Below are 20193 nucleotides of genomic sequence, written 5' to 3' on the forward strand. Positions count from 1 at the left end.
GTGAGCGCCCGTCTCCAGGGACCCCAAAAGTGCACGAAAAGCACTAACATTCCAGCTACGTTCACTTTTGCATATAAAAATATCTGCTGTCGGAGTCCACCACCACGTGAAGGCAGCTGCATTTGTTGTCCTTGAAAAAGACAGCTACAGATATCCCGTGGGCTGTTGCAACGGTACAAGAATACAAGGTGAATTTATTTATTAACAACAACAAAAAAAAGGTCAAACAAACTGTGAAAGCAAAAGCAGGCTACAAAACGAGGGGTTTTCGGTTTTTGGGTAGCTTTTGCCTCATTTCAAGACGTTACGCGTTATGAAGCCACAGTTGATAAATGCTGTGAAGTGTGAGTTAACATTTGCCGATGCACGTCGGGACCCCTGTCCCCGCTCCGAGCCCTGCAGAAAACACACGCGCGTGTGACACATGCCGCCGCCGCCGCCTCCTCCTCCGCGCGTCACAACCGGGTGGTCACGTAGTCCTCGTGGGCGGCCGTGTCGGAGGGGGCGGCGTCGCAGTCCGAGCTGGAGTCCTCCCCCCGGGCGTGCCTGCCCCTGGGGATGATGGGGACGGTGTCCTCCACCACCGCCCTCTCCGCCTTGAAGGGGCAGAGGCGCCTGCCCACCTGCGCGGGCAGGCTGTCGGCGCCGCGCTCGCGGTGGTCCACCAGCACGCACTGTTCGCCGAGCCCCGGGAGGCCGCGCTCGCCCCGGGCGGCCAGCCCCCCTCGCGCCTCCAGCGGGCCGTCCCGGGCCAGGGACCCCTCGGCCTGGTGGCGGGCCACCTCCTCGGACACGGACGCGATGGGGTGCCCGTGCGGCGGCTGCTCGGCGGCGGCGGTGCTGTGCCTGGACCGCCTGTGGAACAGCCCGAAGTGCTTGATGTCGGCCACGAAGTGCATGCGCCGCTGCTTCTCCCGCGGCGGCGGCTCCTGGCCCAGCAGGGCGGAGCCGTTGCTCACGGGGTGCCGCTCGGCCGCGATGGCGGCGGAGCGTGGGTGGATCAGCGTGGTCAGGTCGAAGAGGCTGAAGTTCTTCCTCTTGTCCCTGCCGGCGCCCTCGTCCTCCGGGTCCGCGGGGCAGGGGCGGCCCCTGCTGGCCGGGGCGGGCTGGGCCGGGGAGAGCTTGCCCCCTCTCAGCAGCCCCAGCACCTCGAAGCGGAAGCTGGAGATGTCTTGCTTCAGCTCCTGGGGGGGACGGGAGAGGGTGGCGTGAGGGGGCAGAGGGAAGCACCGCCGGCCCCTGTCGCGCGACACACCGGTTTGGCGGGTCCGGGCATGCTCAGGGGCCGCGGCTCTGCCGTGGCGCTGCCTAGAACCCCCCTCCCTCCCCGGCCCGGCGGCACGGCGGCACGGCCGGAGTCTGTGACTGTCCCCGTTGGAGTCTGGCGGTGACGAGGAGGCACCCCGCGGGTGGTGCGGACAGAAACGGGAAGCGTTCTCTCCCCCACCGCTGTGTGGTCGGCACCTTGGGGTGGGGGGGGCTACACTTCCAGATGCTTCCCCTTCAGAGAGGCGCCTGCCTCCACGTCACCGCACACGCTCCCGGGGACACCCCGGGGACACCCCGGGACAGAGGTCTCACGCAGGCACGCTCGGCCGCCGGAGGGGCCCGGGAAACTGCGTGGGTGCGGCCGCCCGTCCCGGAGTGGGCAGCCGCGCAGTGGGTTCCAGCCCCGCGTCGGGGACGCCACTGCGCCTCGCCCATGGCCTCACGCCACCAGACGGCCCTTCTGAGGTTCATCCTCGTCCTTCTCTTTTCGGACGTGCGACTCCTCAGGGCCAGCCTGATGGGGCCTTCGGGGCGGACCCCCTCCAGGCACAGGCCCTCCCCCAAGCACCAAGCGCCGCTCACCCCGAAGTTTCAGCGCCGTGCCTGGAGGGGCAGCAGGGGGCGCTCACTAGCCAGCGTTCAGAGCGCGCTAAGCTCTGCCGTTCCTCCGTCTCCCTCCCCACTGGCTGCTGCTGACCTTTGCCCTCCCTCCCTCGGGCTGCTCGGCCCTGCTACAGGGCCGAGCAGGGTGGTCTCTCTCTCTCTCTGCTTCGGCCTGTGAGCTCTTACCGACTTCACCCGCGCCTCCACAATCTCTGAAACCCGGGCAGAACGAGGGGCATTTCACACACAGACTATGAGCACCCGTGTGTGTGTGTGTGTGTGTGTGTGTGTGTGTGTGAGAGATAGACATTGCACATATGCCTACACTTGTATTTATGTATCTATCCCCGTCTCCCACCCACCTCCTCTGATCGAGCAAAAATAAAACTCAGCGACAGGCGCTAAGTGTGTAGGTCACAGTGAAGGTCAACCCCCAAGTCTCCTGCCACCAAAGCCGCACACACCACAGAGACGGTCCCGGGCTGGTGTCCAGCACGCTGGTCACCGAGCGGTTCGGGACGGAAATCAGGCTGAGGCTCCAAACAGCGCGGCCTCGGCTGAGTGTTGCCGGGGCCGCGTGCACAGGCCGCCGGGCGGTGGGTCTCCCCTGGGGGTAACAAGGCCTCCGGACGGTCCGGGGCCAGTGTGTTTGGGGGCGATGCATTCTGAGAGGAAACCATGTTTTGTTTTGTTTTGTTTTGGGATAATTCGGGAGCGTTTTAATTTAAAAACCGGGAGGCCCGCAGTCCCACAGGCGCCCACCGCTGCGCTTTGGCCCTGATCTCGGCTGCGCAGTGCGGGGGCTCTGAGCTCCGGGGACCCCACCGCTGGGCCACGGCCCCACGACCAGGACAACCGGCGTCACCTTGAAGTTCTCCTCGGTCAGGCCTTCCTCGGTGCGGGCGTCTCGGATCATGGCGGCCACGTACCGCTTCACCAGGCTCCGCATCACCTCCTGGGGGTGGCAGACAAGGGGGTGCACGGTCAGTGCGCGGACACGGCTTCCTCCTCGGCCGGTCCGGGACGGGGGACTGGACTGACCTCAGTGCGCGTGTCAAGACACGGTAGAAGAGTCACTTACCTGATACTGGTGGTGTCGTCGCAAGTTATCAGCCGCTCGCCTCTGAAAGGGAAAAGGGAGTGAGCTTTTCAGCTGTGCTGGTCGGGTTACCGTTCCGGAGACCACTGCGTCTGTTCTTGCGTCAGGCATTACTTCCCCTCGTCGCTCCCAAGTCCGGACAAAGGAGGCAGTGGGCAAGGGCCAGGGAGCGCATCCCGTGAACCCAGGCAGTGAGCGAACCGAAACTGCCGAGCGCGAGGTCACAATCTGTATGGCGGCACTCAGTATATGAAATGAGTTAAAAGTGGTGGGAAAAGCTCTAGCGGTGTGGCTCAGTGGACTGAGTGCTGGCTGCGAACCAAAGGGTCGCTGGTTCGATTCCCAGTCAGGGCACATGCCTGGGTTGTGGGCCAGGTCCCCAGTAGGGGGCGCACAAGAGGCAACCACACAGGGATGTTTCTCTCCCTCTCTTGTCCCCTCCCTTCCCTGCTCTCTAAAACTGAATAAACTATTTTTTAAATGGTGGAAATGTTGCGTTTCTGATATGAGGTGATGGAGAATTAGGTAACGACAGTTCCCGCGAACCCCAATCACTTGAGATGATACTAAGAGGCACAGACAGGACACAAGAAATAGAGAGCAGAAGAAATAACAAATACAAATTAAAATTTGATAGACTAAAAAGCTGGCATTATAATAACATGAAAGTCTTCACCCACATCAGCACAGCAAGGTGAAGCGTTTAAGCGTGGTGTGAATGGTTACTTGCGATCAGATGTGATCTCAGATAACCTGTGATCGGAACCTTTGACAGACAGCCCGGCACTGGTTTCCACGAGAGGGACCTGAACGGGAGACTGCTAGTTTAATCGTATGGTTGGATTTAACAAAAATAAATGAAAGATTCTGTTCCCACACAGGGTTACTGATGTTATCCATATTTGCAAACTAAGCGTGAGCCCTGGACATGCTGTTGAAGAGACCGGAGAGGTCTGGAAGCAGAGCGGGGGTGGGCACGGAGCCGTGAGCCTGCAGCGCAGGCTACAGAGGGACGCTGCCTAATGGCTGAAAGTGTCCATCACAAATTGGGTTAAATAGTAAACGGTACCAAAATTATGTATTTGCAGATTTCACAACTCTTCTAAAGCTATCATAACCCCAATGTTACATATGTTACATAAACATCAATATCATCAATATCACTTCTTAAAGAAGGAAACTAGTCAAAATATCTTAAAAATACTTCTGAAATAAAGGCACGGATTCGGTGAACTGTGAGAAAGCAAAAGAGATAACCTATCTGAGGTTTACTTTCGATCTTGTTCTTTACTAAATGTTTAACCGTAGGCGGATAAAACTGAGTTTTGAGGAGAGTTATGCATGCATCTCTGTGCAGTGGTACCAGGGGAAATCAGACAACGCGAGAGGACACTTTTCTCCCGGGAGATGGAAGAGAACGGCCTTCCTAGGGGCCCCAGGGCTGGACACGCGTTTCCCGGTCACCAGACACTTTCCGGAACCGGAGACACAGCGCTTCAGCCTCCGGGAGGCGGCTGCTAACCCCTCGAACGCCACGGGCTCTGACCTCAACCTTAAGAAACAAATCTTCGCTGTGATTACGGCATGAGTCAAAAGCTGGAGAATCTGAAACAACACCAAACTAGAACACCTTGAAAAACTATTTTATGGCTGGGCCACCAGATGGAGGTGTGTGACTCTTTTTCGCAACGTGGCTCAGAGACAATCCGAGACAAAAAAAAACAAAAACAAAACCCAGCAACCGCAGGGAAGCAAGCCCCCGCATCTCCTCCAGCGCGCTCGAGCGAACACCAGTGCTCACGCGAGCCGCGCGCCGACCCCTCTAACACTCGTGCTGCACGTGTCGTCCACGAGACTGGTGTCCCACCGATGGGGGTTGAAGACTTGGGAAAACTTGCTTAAGGTAAATAGTCATCGATCTAGCAAGTCATGTGTATGTTGAGTTTTTGTTTCAGTAACTACAGATCAGGCCCATCTTGGCGCCTGAGAAAAAGCAGCTGACCTCCTGGAGACAGCTGTACCAGGACGAAGCTAGCGACCACCCTTCCCCCTTGGAGGCAACTGTTGAATGTCAAAGGCTATCGCTGACACCTTGTTTGCCCTCCCCCAACCCCCTTATTACAGATCTGGCCGGGAAAGAAAGGGCAGGATGGTTTGTTAGGGTATGAACCCGCCATCTTCTCGGGTCGCCGGCCATCTGAATCAAGCGCCCATAAAAGATTCAATCACTGTCATTGCTTATTGGGTTTGGTAGTGACAGGCAGCCCGAACGCCGGTGTCTTTTCCGGTTACACCACGACTTAAACAGACAGGAGCTCTGATTTTATCATGGGGCTCAGCTGCCTCACATGTTATCGATTGAGGGTTCCACAGCATCGCACCGTTCTGTTTTAGTCTTTAAAACACCCACCACAGCCACCAGAGAGCAGGTCGCAGTCATAACGTAACTTTAAATCTCCTTAGCGCCAAGCCCGCCGTGAGGACGACAGAGTCAGAAAAGTAGGAGGAAGATGGGAACGTGGTCAGAGCGTCTTCTCACTAGAACCTCACTCATACGCCAATTATACAATTCTAATGCGAACACGGAGAGATCAAAGATCACGCTTTACAACATAATTCCGGGTTGTTTTTATGGGGAGATTATTTCTTCAAAGCGAAGCAGCTGGGCGGACAGGGAGAGCAGAGAAAAGGTTTGCTGGGACGGCTTTCAGGAGCCACTTGGCAGCCTCAGGCGGGGGTGCGGGGGTGGGGGGGTGCGGGGGGGTGGGGGGGCTGTAAACAGTGCACTGTCTTTGTGCGCCAGTTAGTTCCAATTTACGTGATTACACGACAAAACGAGTTTTAGCCTTTAAGACTACGTCGGCCAACTGGATGTCGGAGGTGTCCTGGGAAAACAGGAATGAACGAAGTCCGTCGTCTCCTGAGCATTAAAAATAAGAGCCCACCGCTCTGCCGAACGGCGACGGCTGGGTCCCGCGGCTCGGACGCCCCTCGGGCCACGCGATCTGCCCTCCGACGAGCGTGGCGGGAGCGGCTCCCGTCCTGTCCACCGTGCGGCTACGGCACACGCGTGTGTTCTGCCTCCGTGCTTTCCGGGAGGCGGGCGGGCGTGGCAGGGGCACGCCGGGGCCTGAAGTTCGTGGAGCCGGACCGAGGGCGTGACCTCGGACGTGACCTCGGAGGCTCCGGCCCCTCCCCTTGTTTCACCTCGCAAGGTGGGGCAGGGCGGGGTGGGTCCGGAGGTTGTGAAAATGAAAGGAGATAACAGATCGGAGGCTCCCTTCACTAACTTGCGATAGTCCCCATTGCCTGTCCACATTTTTCCCTGATTAGTAACATGATTTAATAGTTTTAGAAAATATTCTTAAACCAGAGAAGCTGAGGGTAGTTTGACACACAGCAGGAACAGCTGTGAGGCAAAGGAGGGGAGACACCACCCAGCCGTCACGGCCTCTTTGTGGGGTTGGCGCGGCACGTGGCAGCACGAGGCACATGGCAATATACAGTGGCACGTGGCGGCAGGCGGCGGCACGCAGCGGCACGCGGCAGCACGAGGCACGTGGCACTATGCAGTGGCACGTGGCAGCACACAGTGGCACGTGGCAGCACGTGGCGGCACGTGGCGGCACGCAGCAGCACGCGGCAGCACGCGGCAGCACGAGGCACGTGGCACTATGCAGTGGCACGTGGCGGCAGGCGGCGGCACGCGGTGCCTACAGCCCAGGTGTGTGTGGGGGGGGGTCGGGGCATCGGAGATTTGCATGCAGGGAGAAGGGGAGGGGGTGCTTCCAGTAAACGTGGAGAGATGTAGCCCTGTTCTCCAGGCAGTCTCTTGTGTTTTATTAAGACCTGATTCTTTCGAGAGCATCTCAAGGATCACAGCACAACTTAGAGGAAGGGACGGAGATCCCGCACGTCCTTCCCACCCTCTCACGGGGCTCGGGCTCCTCCGTCACGCACCCCCCTCCCGGGTGGGGCAGTGGTCACGGCTGGTGAGCCTGCACCGTGACCACCCGACGCCCGTGGTCTGCTCTGCGGTCCACTCCCAGGGAAACACCCCCGGGTTTGCACAAACGCACGCGGCAGCAGCGTGCCCCCGGCGGTGTCACATGGAGTGTTCTTACCACCCTAGAAGTTCCGTGTTCTCTGCCCATTTGCCCTTCCTCCCCCGCCGCCGCAGCCCTGGCAAACCACCCACCTCTACACTGACTTTCCCAGAATGCCACACAGTTGGGGTGACACAGTACACGTGGCCCTTCCAGGATGAGGACTGAAGAGCTGTCCCCGTCTGGTCGCCGCGCTCACACGCAAGGACGGCGAGGCCCGCCGAGCCGGGTGACCGGCCGGAACGCCCCGGTGTTCCCACGGCAGCGCCGGGTGCAGGACCCCGGGCCGGAGCGCGCTTTCTGTCCGGAAGACGCTGAGAGACGTCCGAACACACCCTCTCCCCGCACCCGCAGCAGCGTGAGGGCGGCACCCTCGCCAGACTGGACCCGTGTTTACCGTAACAAACACTAGCGCGCGCAGAACCGCGTGCTGCGTGTCGTGTTTGTTCCTCGGCGCCGCCACGCCGCGGCGCCCCGAGCTGGTGGCCTCCGACAGCAGACACTGTCGTCTTGTCCTCCTGGAGCCCAGAAGTTTCCGACCGACAGATGTCGGAGACGCGGCTGCTCTGAGCATCGGCGGGGCCCGCCCTCCTGTCTCCGGGCTGGTGCAGACGCCGGTCTGTCCTTGGCGTTTCTGGGCGGGCGGCTGCGTACTTCCAGCCCCTGCTTCCAGCTCCCTCCATGGTGGTCCCTCTCCTCCGTGTCTCCATGTCTCCGCACGGCCGTGCTCCCCCAAGGGCTCTGCCCCGGGAAGGCCCCACCGTAACTACAAACGTCTGCGATGACCCCACTGCCAAACAGGGCCACGTTCGGAGATCCGGGGTGAGGGCTTCAGCGTACGTCTCTGGGGAGGCAATTCAACCCACAATATGCACTTTCTGACATAAGCGCGATGGTCATTTTTGACAAGCAGTGACGTTGCTGAATGGTACGTTCTAGAACCACCATCAGCAGTAGCCGGGAGTGTGTTCTGTTCGCCGCATTTCGGTTGGCGCGAGACCAGCTGAGGGACTCCCCCCCAGGCGGGAAGGCACCGCAGCCCATCGTTGTCACTGGGCGTCACCAAGAACAGGGTGGACTGACTGGTTTCTAGGAAAACAACCTACTAAAGGACATTTCTTTAAAAATTGCCCACGTGGGCGAGGGTCATTGAACTCTCTCAAGCCATGCCCAGGCTAACTCTGGGTTGCTAGAGCAATCGGCAACGGCCAGGTGTTCTGTGTCTTTCCGGAAAGACGACACATAAACCGAGGAGAGCCAGAGCAAGGCCGACCTGGGTGAGCGACCGTGTCTCCCGAGAGCGCGCTCCCATCAGCAGCGCTACCGGGAAACCCGTGGGACTGCGATTTCTGGCTCTTTAAAAAAACATCGGATTGGTGGTCAGGTGTGTTCAGGGCAGAAGAAAGGGATCGCACGGCCGGTGAAGGGCCTCCCTCCCTCCCTTCCTGAACCGGGTGCCTCGGGGAACACGTCCCAGGAGCCGCGCCCTGAAGTCGCAGTTTTCTCTGGAACGTGGTTCGGACCCCGGCGCGCCGCAGCGTGGAGCCTTCCCGGGTGGGGCGGCCCCGGAGGAGCCACGGGCGCACCTGCGGGCCACGGGCGCCTGCCTCTCCCCGCGGGCAGCCGTCTCCCGGTCTGCCGGCACGCCTGCTGGCACGGGAGGGAGGCAGCATTCGGGTCGCTGCACCGGCGAGCGAGGAAAAGAGCGGCCAGCCCGCGGGCGGCCAGGCTGCCGTGCAGGGAAGAAAGGGCCCCGGGGAAGCAGCTGTGACACTTTGCGCCCCGTTACCTCGGCCCTCGGCAGGCCCTGCTGCCCGGGACGCCGGCCTTTCTCCGCCGGGCCGGCTCCCTGCCGTCAGCTGGCGGAACCTCTTTCTCTGCCTCCCGCTCCGGTCCGGCTGCTCACACCTCGGAAGCCCACGAATTAGGCCTTTTCTTCTTTGCTTTGCTCCGAGAGTCCCTGAGGGGCTGCGTCCTCTCCTCTCAGCAGCGGGGTAGGGCCCCTCTGCGAGAACGGCAGGTGTGCGACATCTCCGAGCACGCGGAAACAGGCAAAATGAATCACAGGAATGCCGCCCCGTTAAACCACGGGCTCAGAGCCTCACTCCTGAGGCGCCGGGAATATGAAACAACGCGCCCTCCCTGCCCCCGCCTGGGACGGAAAGGTAATGCAAAGGCCCTGGCAGCAGGCCGCCCAGCTGTCACCGCCGGGCCTGGCGCCGCGCACAGACGGGTGCCGTCCTGTCCGCGGGACCTGCAGCTGGGCCGCCGGGCGTGGGGCTGAAGACTCGGGCACAGCACAGTGTGACGAATGACCCCCGGAGTGACGTCGGGAAGGCTCGCACTGTGAGCGTTCGTCCCTGCAGCGTGCGGTGACAGCTGGCGCTCACCCGAGCACAATGTCTCATTCCTCCGCCGTGACCCTCACCGAGCCCCTCGGTGGCCACGCCGCCGGCATGCGTCCCCCTCAGCCCCGGAGCCGGGGGTGTGGAAGGGCCCTCGCAGAGGGGAGAACCCTGCCTTGAAGAAGCAACAGGCATTTTTAATGATTTCTTGAAAAGCCGTCATCTTTTCCGGTGCAGCACGCTATCAGCTTGAGCACCCGGCTCGCCCGGAAGCCCAGGCTGTGGCGTGAAACATGTTTCACTCGGAGACGAAACATGCTTCGTGGCGCAGGGACCCCCGGTGGCCGCGGAGGCGGCGCAGCCACAGAGCAGTGCCTCCGAGGCACCAGCTGACCCCGGCTGGACAGAAGCACCAGCCAGGCCAGCTTCTAACCGCACGCAAGAATCAACTCCAAGTGGGTTGAAGACTCAAACGTGCGACTCGAAACCATAAACCCCAGAAGGAAACTTGGGCAGTAGGAGCTCGGACGTTTCTCCCGGCGGTGTTTTCTCTGCCCCACCTCCCCGGGCGAGGGCACTGAGAAACGCACACGGCGGGCCGCGTCAGGCCACACTGTGTTCACGCAGCGAAGGAAACCGGGGACGCAGCGAGCGGACGACCCGCCGGCTGGGGGGGGGCGGGGCGTGGGCCCCGGTGACCCGGCCACACAGGGCGCACAGCCGATTCGTGAGGAGCTCAGACGAGTCAACGCCGGAGGCACGGACAGAAGTGGGCAGGGGTCCGAGCACACACGGGTCCCGAGAGCACAGGCGGACGGCCAGCAGGCACCTGGGAGGTCACCGGGCATCGCCGCCGAGACACCCGCACAGCCGTCAGCGTGGCCGTCACCCACAAACCCACACACACCACCAGGGCCGGCGAGGACGGGGGGCGGGGGGCGGGAGGGACCCTCGCGCGCTGCCGGTGGGAACGCGGACTGGGGCGGCCGCCGTGGAGAACAGCGCTGTGGCCGCCCGAACAACTAACCGTGAGGTTTCCTCACAGCCCAGGGCGCCCGCTGCGGGCGGGGGAGGTGAGCCGGCCTGGCCTGATGAGGGAGAACCTGGGGACTCGGGGACGCTAGAGGCCGCGGCAGACGCCGACGGGGCCTGCGGCGGAGGCTGCCGGGGGAACCGGCCTGGGAAGGCGTCGTGGTTGCAGGGACCGGAGGAAGCACCGTGGGCAGAAGGCAGAGACCCGGGCTGTGTGCCTGCTCCGCCACCGGGGGGCGCCGGGCAAGGCGGGCGAGCCCTCTTCCCAGGGAAGGGGGGGGGGCTGAGTGACCTCTGGGGTCCCTTTGAAGGGGAGCGCGATATTCCCCGCCAGGAAGAGGCCCCGGCTGAAAGGAACTCACAGCAACACCCATTGTTTCTGACGCCAGTTTCTCCTTCAGCTCCTCCATCAACGTCAGAATCACCTGATTCGCTCTTGACTCAGAGACGTATTTTCCCAATGAGAACACACACGATTTATTTCCATCTGCAATATAAACGGGTGGGGCTCCACCAGGAAGGTGCACACGGAAATACGACACCCCGTCCGTCCTGGACGGCGGCCCAGGTGGACAGTGAGTCCGCACGGCAGCGGGTCTGCTGAGCGGGGGGGGCGCCTGCCCGGACCCCAGAGCAGGCGGCAGAGCAGAGCAGAGGGGGGACGGGGGCGGGGTGGGTCCGGGGAAGACAGACGTGGCTCGCGGCCCCTCCTCAGTCCGCCGTCAGTTCCCAGAGCCCCAGAACGTGCACCGGTGAGCAGAATTAACAGGACTAAGGAAAAGGATGGCTTCACATCGCAATTAATTGTGAATTCTCTCTCTGCGCACCACCTTGGATCAAAATATTGACATTTTAGAGAGGGAGACATAAAAATAAGATGTTTTCAAGCCCGGCCACGCACAGAAAACACAGCTTCTAGACGCGACCTCCGCCCCCTGGACGGGGGGTGGTCCCTGCTTCCACAGCGAAGTGAAGGTTGAGCCCCTCTCTGCGCCTGAGAAACACGGGTGACACATCCCTGCCGTCAGCAGTGGGCTGGTCCTACGGGGGGCGGGCGAGGGGGCTGGACGCCACATCCCGAGAGCGGTTCTCCACGATTCTGGGGACAGAACTCGCGGGTCTGTTAAACCCTCAGAGCAGACCCTCACGGCTTCCCCTGAGGCCGTGGCACCCGAAAGCCCAAGGGTCCCGAGGCCACGGCCTACAGTGGAAATATTAAAGGAGCATTTCTTTGGTGTGTGGCCTTTGTTTGGGGGCCCAGAACCTCTTTTTAAATTTAAAAAAAACCCCTCCTATGACAGATAGGGTGAGACGGTATTATTCACTAATATCTTTTGGGGATTCAATACATTTCATATGAATTTCAGGAAAAGGTGGGGGCAAGGACACGTATATTTGGATGCGGAAAGAAGTAAGTCGGAGTGTGGCTCCTTCGAACCGGTCCCTGTTCATCTCAGGGTAGACATTACACCTCGCACTGTTTTCGAAGATCGGAACTGGACTGTAGCGTTAAGTGTACCACACGAGATGGATTAGAGTGATGCGTGCTCACACCTGCCTTTCCCGTGTCGGGAACACGCCAGCCACGCCTGCCTTTGGAAGTCACCTGCCCCAGCTCCGAGCTCAGCCGCCGGCATGCAGAACACATGCAATGACTAATTGCCTATTAAACGTACATAATACATTTATATTACCACCGTACTTTTAAAAATAATTCAGACTAATTTTTTTTAGAAAAGAGAAACTGAACAATGGGGGTAAACCCACGTCACCGCTCCCAGGACAGCCAGCGCTCAGGTCCAACACGCCGTGCAGCCGTGCAGACCGCGGCCCCAGCGAGCGTCACCTGCGTGTCTGGGGCGGAGCCGCTCCGGACGGGTCCGCAGCGCTCCGAGTCCGAGTCCGTGCAGGGACGCGCGCAGGAAGAAGGCGCCCGCCTCGCCCACCCTAACCCCCTGGTGGCCCTGCCCCCCGGCCGGCCGTGTCTCCTCGGAACGGGAACCGTCCCCGAGCTCGCAGGCACCTCAAGGCCACCTTCCGCACAGAGAGCCCCGCTTTGTGCTGACGGCAGTGCCCCGGCGGCGCAGCTAAGAGCGAGAAGGTCCACTCGGGTCACGACGAGCAGTCACGGACTGCGTTAAGTGAAATTAAAACCAAAGTGTGCAAAATGGACGGGGGAGGCTGAGAACAGTCCAGGAAACGACCCGCGGACGTGAACTAAGGGCGGTGGGAGGGGGCACAGGGCAGGGGGAGATAAAGGGGAGAAAAATGGGACAACTGTAATAGCATAATCATAAAATATACTTAAAAAAGAAAAAAGTACTCAATTTGATTAAAAAAGTATAATTTTTAAATTAAACGACTAGCATTACTCAGTGATTCTACCATAAAGGCACATCGCGGTACTTTCCAAAGCACCCTTTGGGAAGGACGCTTGCTCCTAGGAGGGCCCCGGGACTAGCGCACCCCAGGGTGCTACTGCCCGCACCACCACCGTGAGGGCTGGGACAGTCGGGGACGGAGCGAGAGCCAGCGAGGAGGAGCGACTCGCCGTGTCGGCGGTTTGCTGGGAACAGAGGCCCGCGCCCACGGAGGTTCTGCCGGGACGGCCCGGACGCCTGCTCTTCTCCGAGAGGGAGATTCCCAGAGGAGCCAATCCTCCCGGGGAGGGAGGGAGGGCCGGGGCCGGGCAGTCCCGCCGGGTTTCCCCGAACACAGCTCCCTGGCGTGGGCCAGGGGTGGGCGTGGGAGCAGGGTGTGGGCCGGGGGAAGGCGCTCTGAAATCTCTGCCGGGACGCGGGCCGGCTCGTGCCAGTCCCACCGTCCCCGCGGTCACTCAACTGGGACGACTTTCGCCAGCGTGACAGGCCCCTGAAGGGACCTCTCTGTTCGGCGCCGAGACTCCGAGGTGACAAGGAGACAGGCTGGCCCCCCTGACCGGCGGAGAGAAACACGACGAGACAGCAGTGCCACACATAACCGCGGTCACGGCGAGGCCGCATCCAGTAATCAACCGGTGGGTCGGGGAAGGCCCGTGTGACGGTGCCTGTGAAACAGGGACGGTCCTCAAGCGTGAGACAGGTGTGTGAGAAATAAGTCAGGTGTTCACGCCGTGCCTTGGGCCCGGAGGCCGTGCACCAGACGCAAGCACCGAGCACAGAAGAGGCACAGACGCGCCACATCGGACGCCAGCGCGCTGCAGCCCCCCGCCGGACGCACGGGGGGGGGGGGCGCACCTGCGGGGGGGCGGGGGGGGTCCTTACCCCTATGGTCCCGAAGCTCTCGGGCTTCCTCCGCATCTTCTTCTTGCACAGGTGGGTCCAGAGCCACTTGACCAGGTACCACAGGGACTTGGGGCTGGGGACGACGTTGAAGGGCGTGGGCAGGGTGCCGCCTTCCTCGAAGTAGCTCATCCAGAGCTTCGTCCGCGCGAACTTCCACTCGATGTCCGCATGGTCCTGCGGGGGAGAACGGGGCAGCGGCTGACCGGCCCGCCGCGGCCGGGCTCGGGGCGGGGGGACACCCCGCTGACCCCCGGAGAGAGGCCTCTGATGTCCCAGACGCTGGCTCCTCTAGCCACCGCTCCCTGGTCACTGTCTCACCGTCTCACTGTCCTCTCTTCCACACCTACACACACGCCTGACATCACACCGTGTGCAGGAGCCCACGGTGCCGGGCTGTGCCTGGCGGGGGAAGCTGGCTGCCCCGGGCCGTGGGGTGGCACGGGCTCCGCTGCATTAGATCCTGGCCCCCGACCAGCCTTGAGCCACCCCCCCCACCTCCATGGGGGTGAGTGTCACCTTCGTGGGTGCTCTCAGCTTAGCCTCCCTCTGTTCCCAGGAAGAGCCCAGCTTGCTGCGCTTCCCTGGGAGTCACTGCTGTCCCCCTCGGGTGACAGGGGTCAACTCAGAGAGAGGTTCCCTTGACATTGACGTGACATTGTGACATTGAACCTCGGCGTCGCCCTGGCCTGGCGGCACCAGACGGGGGTCTGGCTGGCGGCCGCCCACAGGTGGAGGTTATCCCCCACCACCCCGCAGCCCTCAGCCCCCTCCGTGCATCTCCCGGGAAAACTGCGGGACACGCATGGCCGCCGGTGGGCGCGGCCGTCCCCTCCCATGTCAGCCGCGAGCTGACCTGGGCAGGAGATCCGGGCAGTGGGGAGCCGGGACCAGGCGCGCACACACAGGGCGGGACTCAGAGGACGCCGTCCCGACCCGAGACTCGGATGGGAAGAGCTCGGGCTCCAGAGCAGGACGGCGTCAGAGTGCGCACCGGCCCAGTGCTCCCCGGCTGCGGGCTGCCCAGGGAGGCGCAGGTGTGGGTGCGTTTCCACTGCGGACGACCGAGCCGGGTCCGGCCCTGCACTCCCTGCGCTGTCAGCAGGGGTCACCGCATCCCGGCCGCCGCCGCTGCCGCCTGGGACAGGTCCGGTCGGAGGGGCTGACGGACAGATGGAAGCACCAGGGCTGGCGTCCCTCCCGCCTTCCCTCCTCTTCCTCCCCCCAGTGCCCGCCCCTTCCCTTTCTTTCTAAACAAGCGTGCAGGCCCTGGCCAGGTAGCTCAGGCGGTCAGAACCCAGTCATCCCCGGTACGCCGAGGTTGCGGGTTCGGTTCCTGGTCAGGGCCCGTACGAGGCGCAGCCCATGAGTGCCTGAGTGAGTGGGAGGACAAAGCGATGTTTCTTTCTCTGTCCCCCTCCCCCTTTTGAAAGCCAGTACTTGAAAGTGCATATATCGTTTGCTGCAGCCAAGGAGGAGGGGCCAACGGTGGTAAAAGGCGGCCACCCAGGTGAAGGAGTGGCCGGGGGTGGCTTCTGCTCCTCCTGGTTCTCGGGTGGTCACAGGTCAGGGGTCACCCTGATCTCATCACGTTCTTTCACTGAAACTCAGAGCAGACGCTCCCTCTGTCCCTTGTTTGGGATCTGAGAGAGTCTGAGCAATGTCTACAGTTGGGAGTGGAAAGTTCTAGGCTGGCGATGACTGAACCCCGCTCTGCTACCCACCTGCTAACTGACCCCTCCGCGCAGGCGTCGGCTCCGGGAGGACGCCGCCGGACACCGTCGGCCTCAGCGGCCCCTCCCGCACCCCCGGCCCCCGCCCGGCTGGCCCTCTTCTGGCCACACTCTCATGTCCCCTTCCTCGGAACGGACGGTGTTGACTTGTCTCGCCCCCGCTACGTCACATTTTTCTGGAGGGCAGGGGCGCCACTGTTCTGTGCGTCTCCGAAACCGAGCACAGGTCTGTCCGGCATGGGTCAGGTGCACAGTGAGTATTTTGCCGAAGACCAAATGAGCGAGAAGCAGGCTCCAGCTGGGGCGGGCATGACTGGTTTTGCCCTGTAACTACTCAACTCCCCTCGTTGCTGGTGCCCCACCCCAAAGCGCCGAGCTAGGGCTGGCGGCAGGACTGAAGAGGAGGCCCTTGGGGTAAATCCTGGTGTTCCGGGACCGGCAGGGGGCAGGGGTACAACCCGGGACGTGTCCTCACTCCGAGGAGGCATCCCGTGCGGGTGCTGGGGGGGGGGGGGGCGGCTCAGCTTGGAGCGTGACCCGCTCCCAGCAGTCCAGTCTCGGGGTTTGGGACAAACGAGAGATCTGGAGCTCCTCTCGTGTCTGTAAGAAGTTAGCTACAGGGACAAAAGAAGGGGGGCGGTGGGGAGGGCTGGGGGGTGAGCTGGGATGGGAGTAAAAGGCAGAAAACTGTACTTGAACAACAATTTTAAAAGAAGAAACAAACCATAAAAAAAAGAAAGAAGTAGGTGAGGGAGGCTCATCCCACAAGGCAGCAAGAAGGAAATGGCGTGCGGTTCTGGAACAGTGTTCTCCCGACGCTCTCGGTGCGTGTGATGTTCTGTAGAACCCGAGCCGTGTGTGCAGTGGCCCTGTCTCCGGCTGTATCGCTGGGGGCCCCCTAGTGCTTTGGAGGGCGGCCTGGAGACCCACTCGCGGAAATGTGTCCACGAGAGGAACACAGACGTTCCCAAGCAAACACGGAGGGGCCGCGTGAAAACGCTCAGACCCGTACGATGCTGAAAGGAAGCTCCGCGAACTTAGCTATTCACACGCAAATCCTGGGGCCCAGAGAGACTCACGCGGGGCTGTGTGAGCCAGTGAGCCAGTAAATAAAAGTCGTTTTTCTTCTATTTACCCAATTTATCACTTGTGACAGGTTTAGGTAAAATTCGAACGCTGCGTCTCAAACGAACCATAACAACGCTCCAGAGCTGCAGCACCGGATTCCAAGATGCAATGTAACTGCAGTCCCTTGCGGGGAAGACGAGAGGCCTACAATTATCCTTCCAAAATGACGCTTGTCGGAGGCATACATACAAGAGACTTAAAAACACATTTCGTTCTGGCGTGGTCTACCTCACCACTGTTGGGAGTGGCCGTGGACACACCCCACCCCCAGCAGGCCAGGTCCCGGGGGGCCAGGGCTCTGTCTGCCTGCCGCTGCGCTGGTCTGGTCCCCAGAACACAGCTAGGCTGCAGAGGAAGATCCGTGAGGATTTGTGGGGTGAGTGAGCAAGTGATTAAACGGAGTATTTGGGTTCCAGAATTTCAAACGGACACAGAGCGCGGCGTCTATTCTGCTCCCGCACTCAGGGTTGCAGCCACGCTGCTCTTGCCCACCTTCCAGACCCTGAAATCCCCGGCTTCCCCCCTCGCACCCCTCACCCCGTGCACTGCCTTCTGTGTCTCGCCAGGCCGGCCTGAGTCCGCCCGAGTCCAGGCCACGGGGGCGGGGGGCCGAGAGGGTGCGACGTCCCACAGGCACTGCAAAGACGCGGGGTGCCCGTCCCAAGTCACACCTCGCCCGCTGCCCGCTGCAGCCAGGGGCCGCCCGGCCAGGTCCGCGCAGTGTGTTTTACAGTCGTGTGTGATGTGACGCCACTAAATCCGTGTGCAGCTGAATACGGCGACGCCTGCCTAGCAACTTCCAAGCCACCATCTATATCACACGTCTGTCTTACCAACGGCCAGTGACAAACCTCACTTCCAAGGGCAGCAGCATGGGGTATGCAGCTGGGAACGCGGCCTTCTGGGGGAGACGCTGGGTTACGACACACGGGTTCGACTCACGGCAATGAGCTGGTAGGAGTTGTTCATCATGGCTATCAGCATGTTGAGCAGGACGACCAGGGAGATGACGTTGTACGTCCCGAACATGGTGGCGCCCACGAACTCCGTGAACTCGTGCTGGGCTTTCACGTTGGTCACGTACAGGTTGATGAGCCCGAATATGGACCAGAACAGGGACTGGAGCGTCTCGAACAGCCTGGAACACGGACACAGCGACACCCGATAGCTCTATCAACGTGACCCGCATGCAGACAAGATGTAACCATAGGACCTGAACATTGTTACGTACGCCTGATTCATTTAAAACTACAGGCCCTGCTCTGGGTGCCCGCCCGAAGACTTTGAAAACGTTTATTCACAAAGACTCATGCGCCCCTGGGTTCCCTGCAGTGTTAGCCACGGAGGCCGAGGCAGGGAGACCACCGAAGTGTCCTTCACAGAGGACTGCACACAGGAGACCTGGTGCCTCTGTGCACTACGGAAAACCACTCAGACATGGAGAGGAGGAGATGCCGCCGTTTGCGACAACAGGGATGGACCTTGAGAACAGCCTGCGAAGCGAAATAAGTCAGCGTGATTTCACTCGCGTGTGGGACACACACCTGGAAGCGGCCCGTGAACGAAGACAAACGAGCAAGCAAAAACTCACAGACGCAGACGACAGTGCGGTGGTGGCCGGAGGGAGGGGGCTGGGGACAGTGCGGGGCGCAGGGGGGCAAGTACACAGTGACCGAGAATGAGCTGACTTCGGGTGGCGGGCACACGGTGCCACAACGTACACGTCCCGTGTCACAGACACGCACGTGGAAACCGACACGATCTTATTCAGCAGTGTCGCCCCTACAGACTTAACGATAAAAGGCAGTATACATAGCTCTCCCTTCGTCAGAGCATTTTAAAGGAAATGACCATTTTACTGAAACTTAAAACAAAGGTACTGGATTTTCCCCTTTCATGAAGGAGCCTTCCGGTCCGAGGCACGCTGGTTCTGCGCTCTGCACCAGGCAGGACTCTCTTTGCGACCACCGATCATGGATTACTCAAGTCCCGGGGGCGGTGCGAGCTAAGCCCCGCCCAGCGCGGCCGGCCGAGACGCCCGCCCGACTCACGTGGAGAAGGCGTTGTTCTGCTTCTCGCACCGGATGCCCTTGCAGCTCAGCCCCTTCGTCTCCTCGTAGTAGAAGTACAGCTGGTTGAGGCCGTTGGCGAAGGCCAGCAGCACGAGGCAGTAGATGAACAGGAACTTGAGGATGTCCAGCAGCATGCGGCCCAGCGAGATCTGCAGCGGCCCCAGGTGCGAGTTCGCGGTGAACAGGGAGATGAGGCGCAGAGAGCTGAAGATGTTGGCGATGGCGAAGAGCGCCTCGGCCACCAGCGTGGGGTGCCACATGTCCCAGGACTCGCGGGGGTTGAGGGCGCTGTACTGGGGGCGAGAAAGGCACACGGGGACAGTGAGACAAGCCCACCCCCACGCGCGGGTCAAGTCCGGGCCGGGGCGCCCTTGCAGGCGGGTCCAGTGCAGCGGCCGGGTGTCAGGAAGCTGACGCCCGTCGTGAGCAGGGCAGCACGGTGAGTTTGCATGAAAATAAAGGTTTATTAAAGCCGTCCGTAGCCCTGGCTGGTGTGGCTCAGTGGATTGAGCGCCGGCCTGCAAACCAAAGGGTCGCTGGTTCAATTCCCAGTCAGGGCACATGCCTGGGTTGTGGGCCAGGTCCCCAGTAGGGGGTGCATGAGAGGCAACCACACATTGATGTTTCTCTCCCTCTTTCTCTTCCTCTTCCCCTCCTCTCTCAAAAAATAAATGAAATATTTAAAAAAAAAATAAAAACAAAACCAAAAAAAAAAGCCGTTCGTAATTTATGACTTCAATGAAATTGCCTTCCTCATCTGTCCTTGCCACCTGCAGTACTTGTTAATATGCGAATGACATCTGTTCTTGCCCTCTCCGGCGGAATTTCAAAAAAAAAGGGAAAGAAAAGCGTGACATGGGGGGAAAATCTGCTCTTCTATTGGGGAAATGCAGCAATACCATCAGAACAAAGAAAGCCACATGACAAATGAAAGGTGCTAAATTTCTAACGCAATGACCAGCGGCTTGAGTTACCACATTGGACACACCCACCCAGTCTAGAGGAATGCACATGTACCATACCAGTCACGTGTCAATGAGGGGGAGCAGTGGCCCGTTGCCTTGGAAACAGTCACCCGCAATGTGGGCGTAACGGTTCCCACCTTGTGTTTATTGTGCCCCAAACGTAGGTGGAGCTTAGCGTGGAGACCGCCCAGGAGGCCAGTGGGCCGCTCATTTTTTACGTTTCAGGTGTAACGTGACATTTATCTGAACATCCCTTAGTTATATAAAATGTGATCTGAGGAAAATATTTGCTATGTTAAAATTTGACCAGCAATTATTTTAAGAGTTAAAAAGTCAGCTTTGAATTATCTTCATATTGAGCTATATACAAAGCACAATAAAACTGATTCTTTGTTAAAAGAAAATGTATTCCTTGTGGTATTGAAGCAAACTTGTTTCTTTTTTTTAAAAAAAGGGTCAAGTATGTTCTTTGAAATATTGCATTATAAAAATCTATAATTATATCTGCATGAGGAGTGAGCAGGAAATTGAGTTCCCTTCTTCATACACGTCACCAAAAA

At 60.2% G+C, this 20193-nt stretch overlaps 1 protein-coding gene across 4 annotated transcripts in view; it reads right to left on the minus strand.

Annotated features, from left to right (window-relative positions):
- Positions 1 to 226: 226 nt before the first annotated feature.
- TRPC4 (transient receptor potential cation channel subfamily C member 4) overlaps positions 227 to 20193 on the minus strand; it is a 108463-nt gene continuing 88496 nt past the window's right edge. For all 4 annotated transcript variants that reach the window (XM_045839127.1, XM_045839125.1, XM_045839126.1 and 1 more), the window contains 6 exons: positions 18648 to 18961; positions 17539 to 17734; positions 13718 to 13912; positions 2954 to 2995; positions 2738 to 2827; positions 227 to 1184 (listed from right to left, as the gene is read on the minus strand). In XM_045839127.1, the coding sequence (XP_045695083.1) occupies positions 456 to 1184; positions 2738 to 2827; positions 2954 to 2995; positions 13718 to 13912; positions 17539 to 17734; positions 18648 to 18961 (1566 nt within the window). In that variant the 3' untranslated portion in view covers positions 227 to 455. The remainder of the gene's footprint in view (positions 1185 to 2737; positions 2828 to 2953; positions 2996 to 13717; positions 13913 to 17538; positions 17735 to 18647; positions 18962 to 20193) is intronic.

Source organism: Phyllostomus hastatus, unplaced genomic scaffold, assembly GCF_019186645.2.
Source record: "Phyllostomus hastatus isolate PE091 unplaced genomic scaffold, TTU_PhHast_1.1 phas_contig_29, whole genome shotgun sequence".
In the NCBI taxonomy this organism is placed as follows: Eukaryota; Metazoa; Chordata; class Mammalia; order Chiroptera; family Phyllostomidae; genus Phyllostomus; species Phyllostomus hastatus.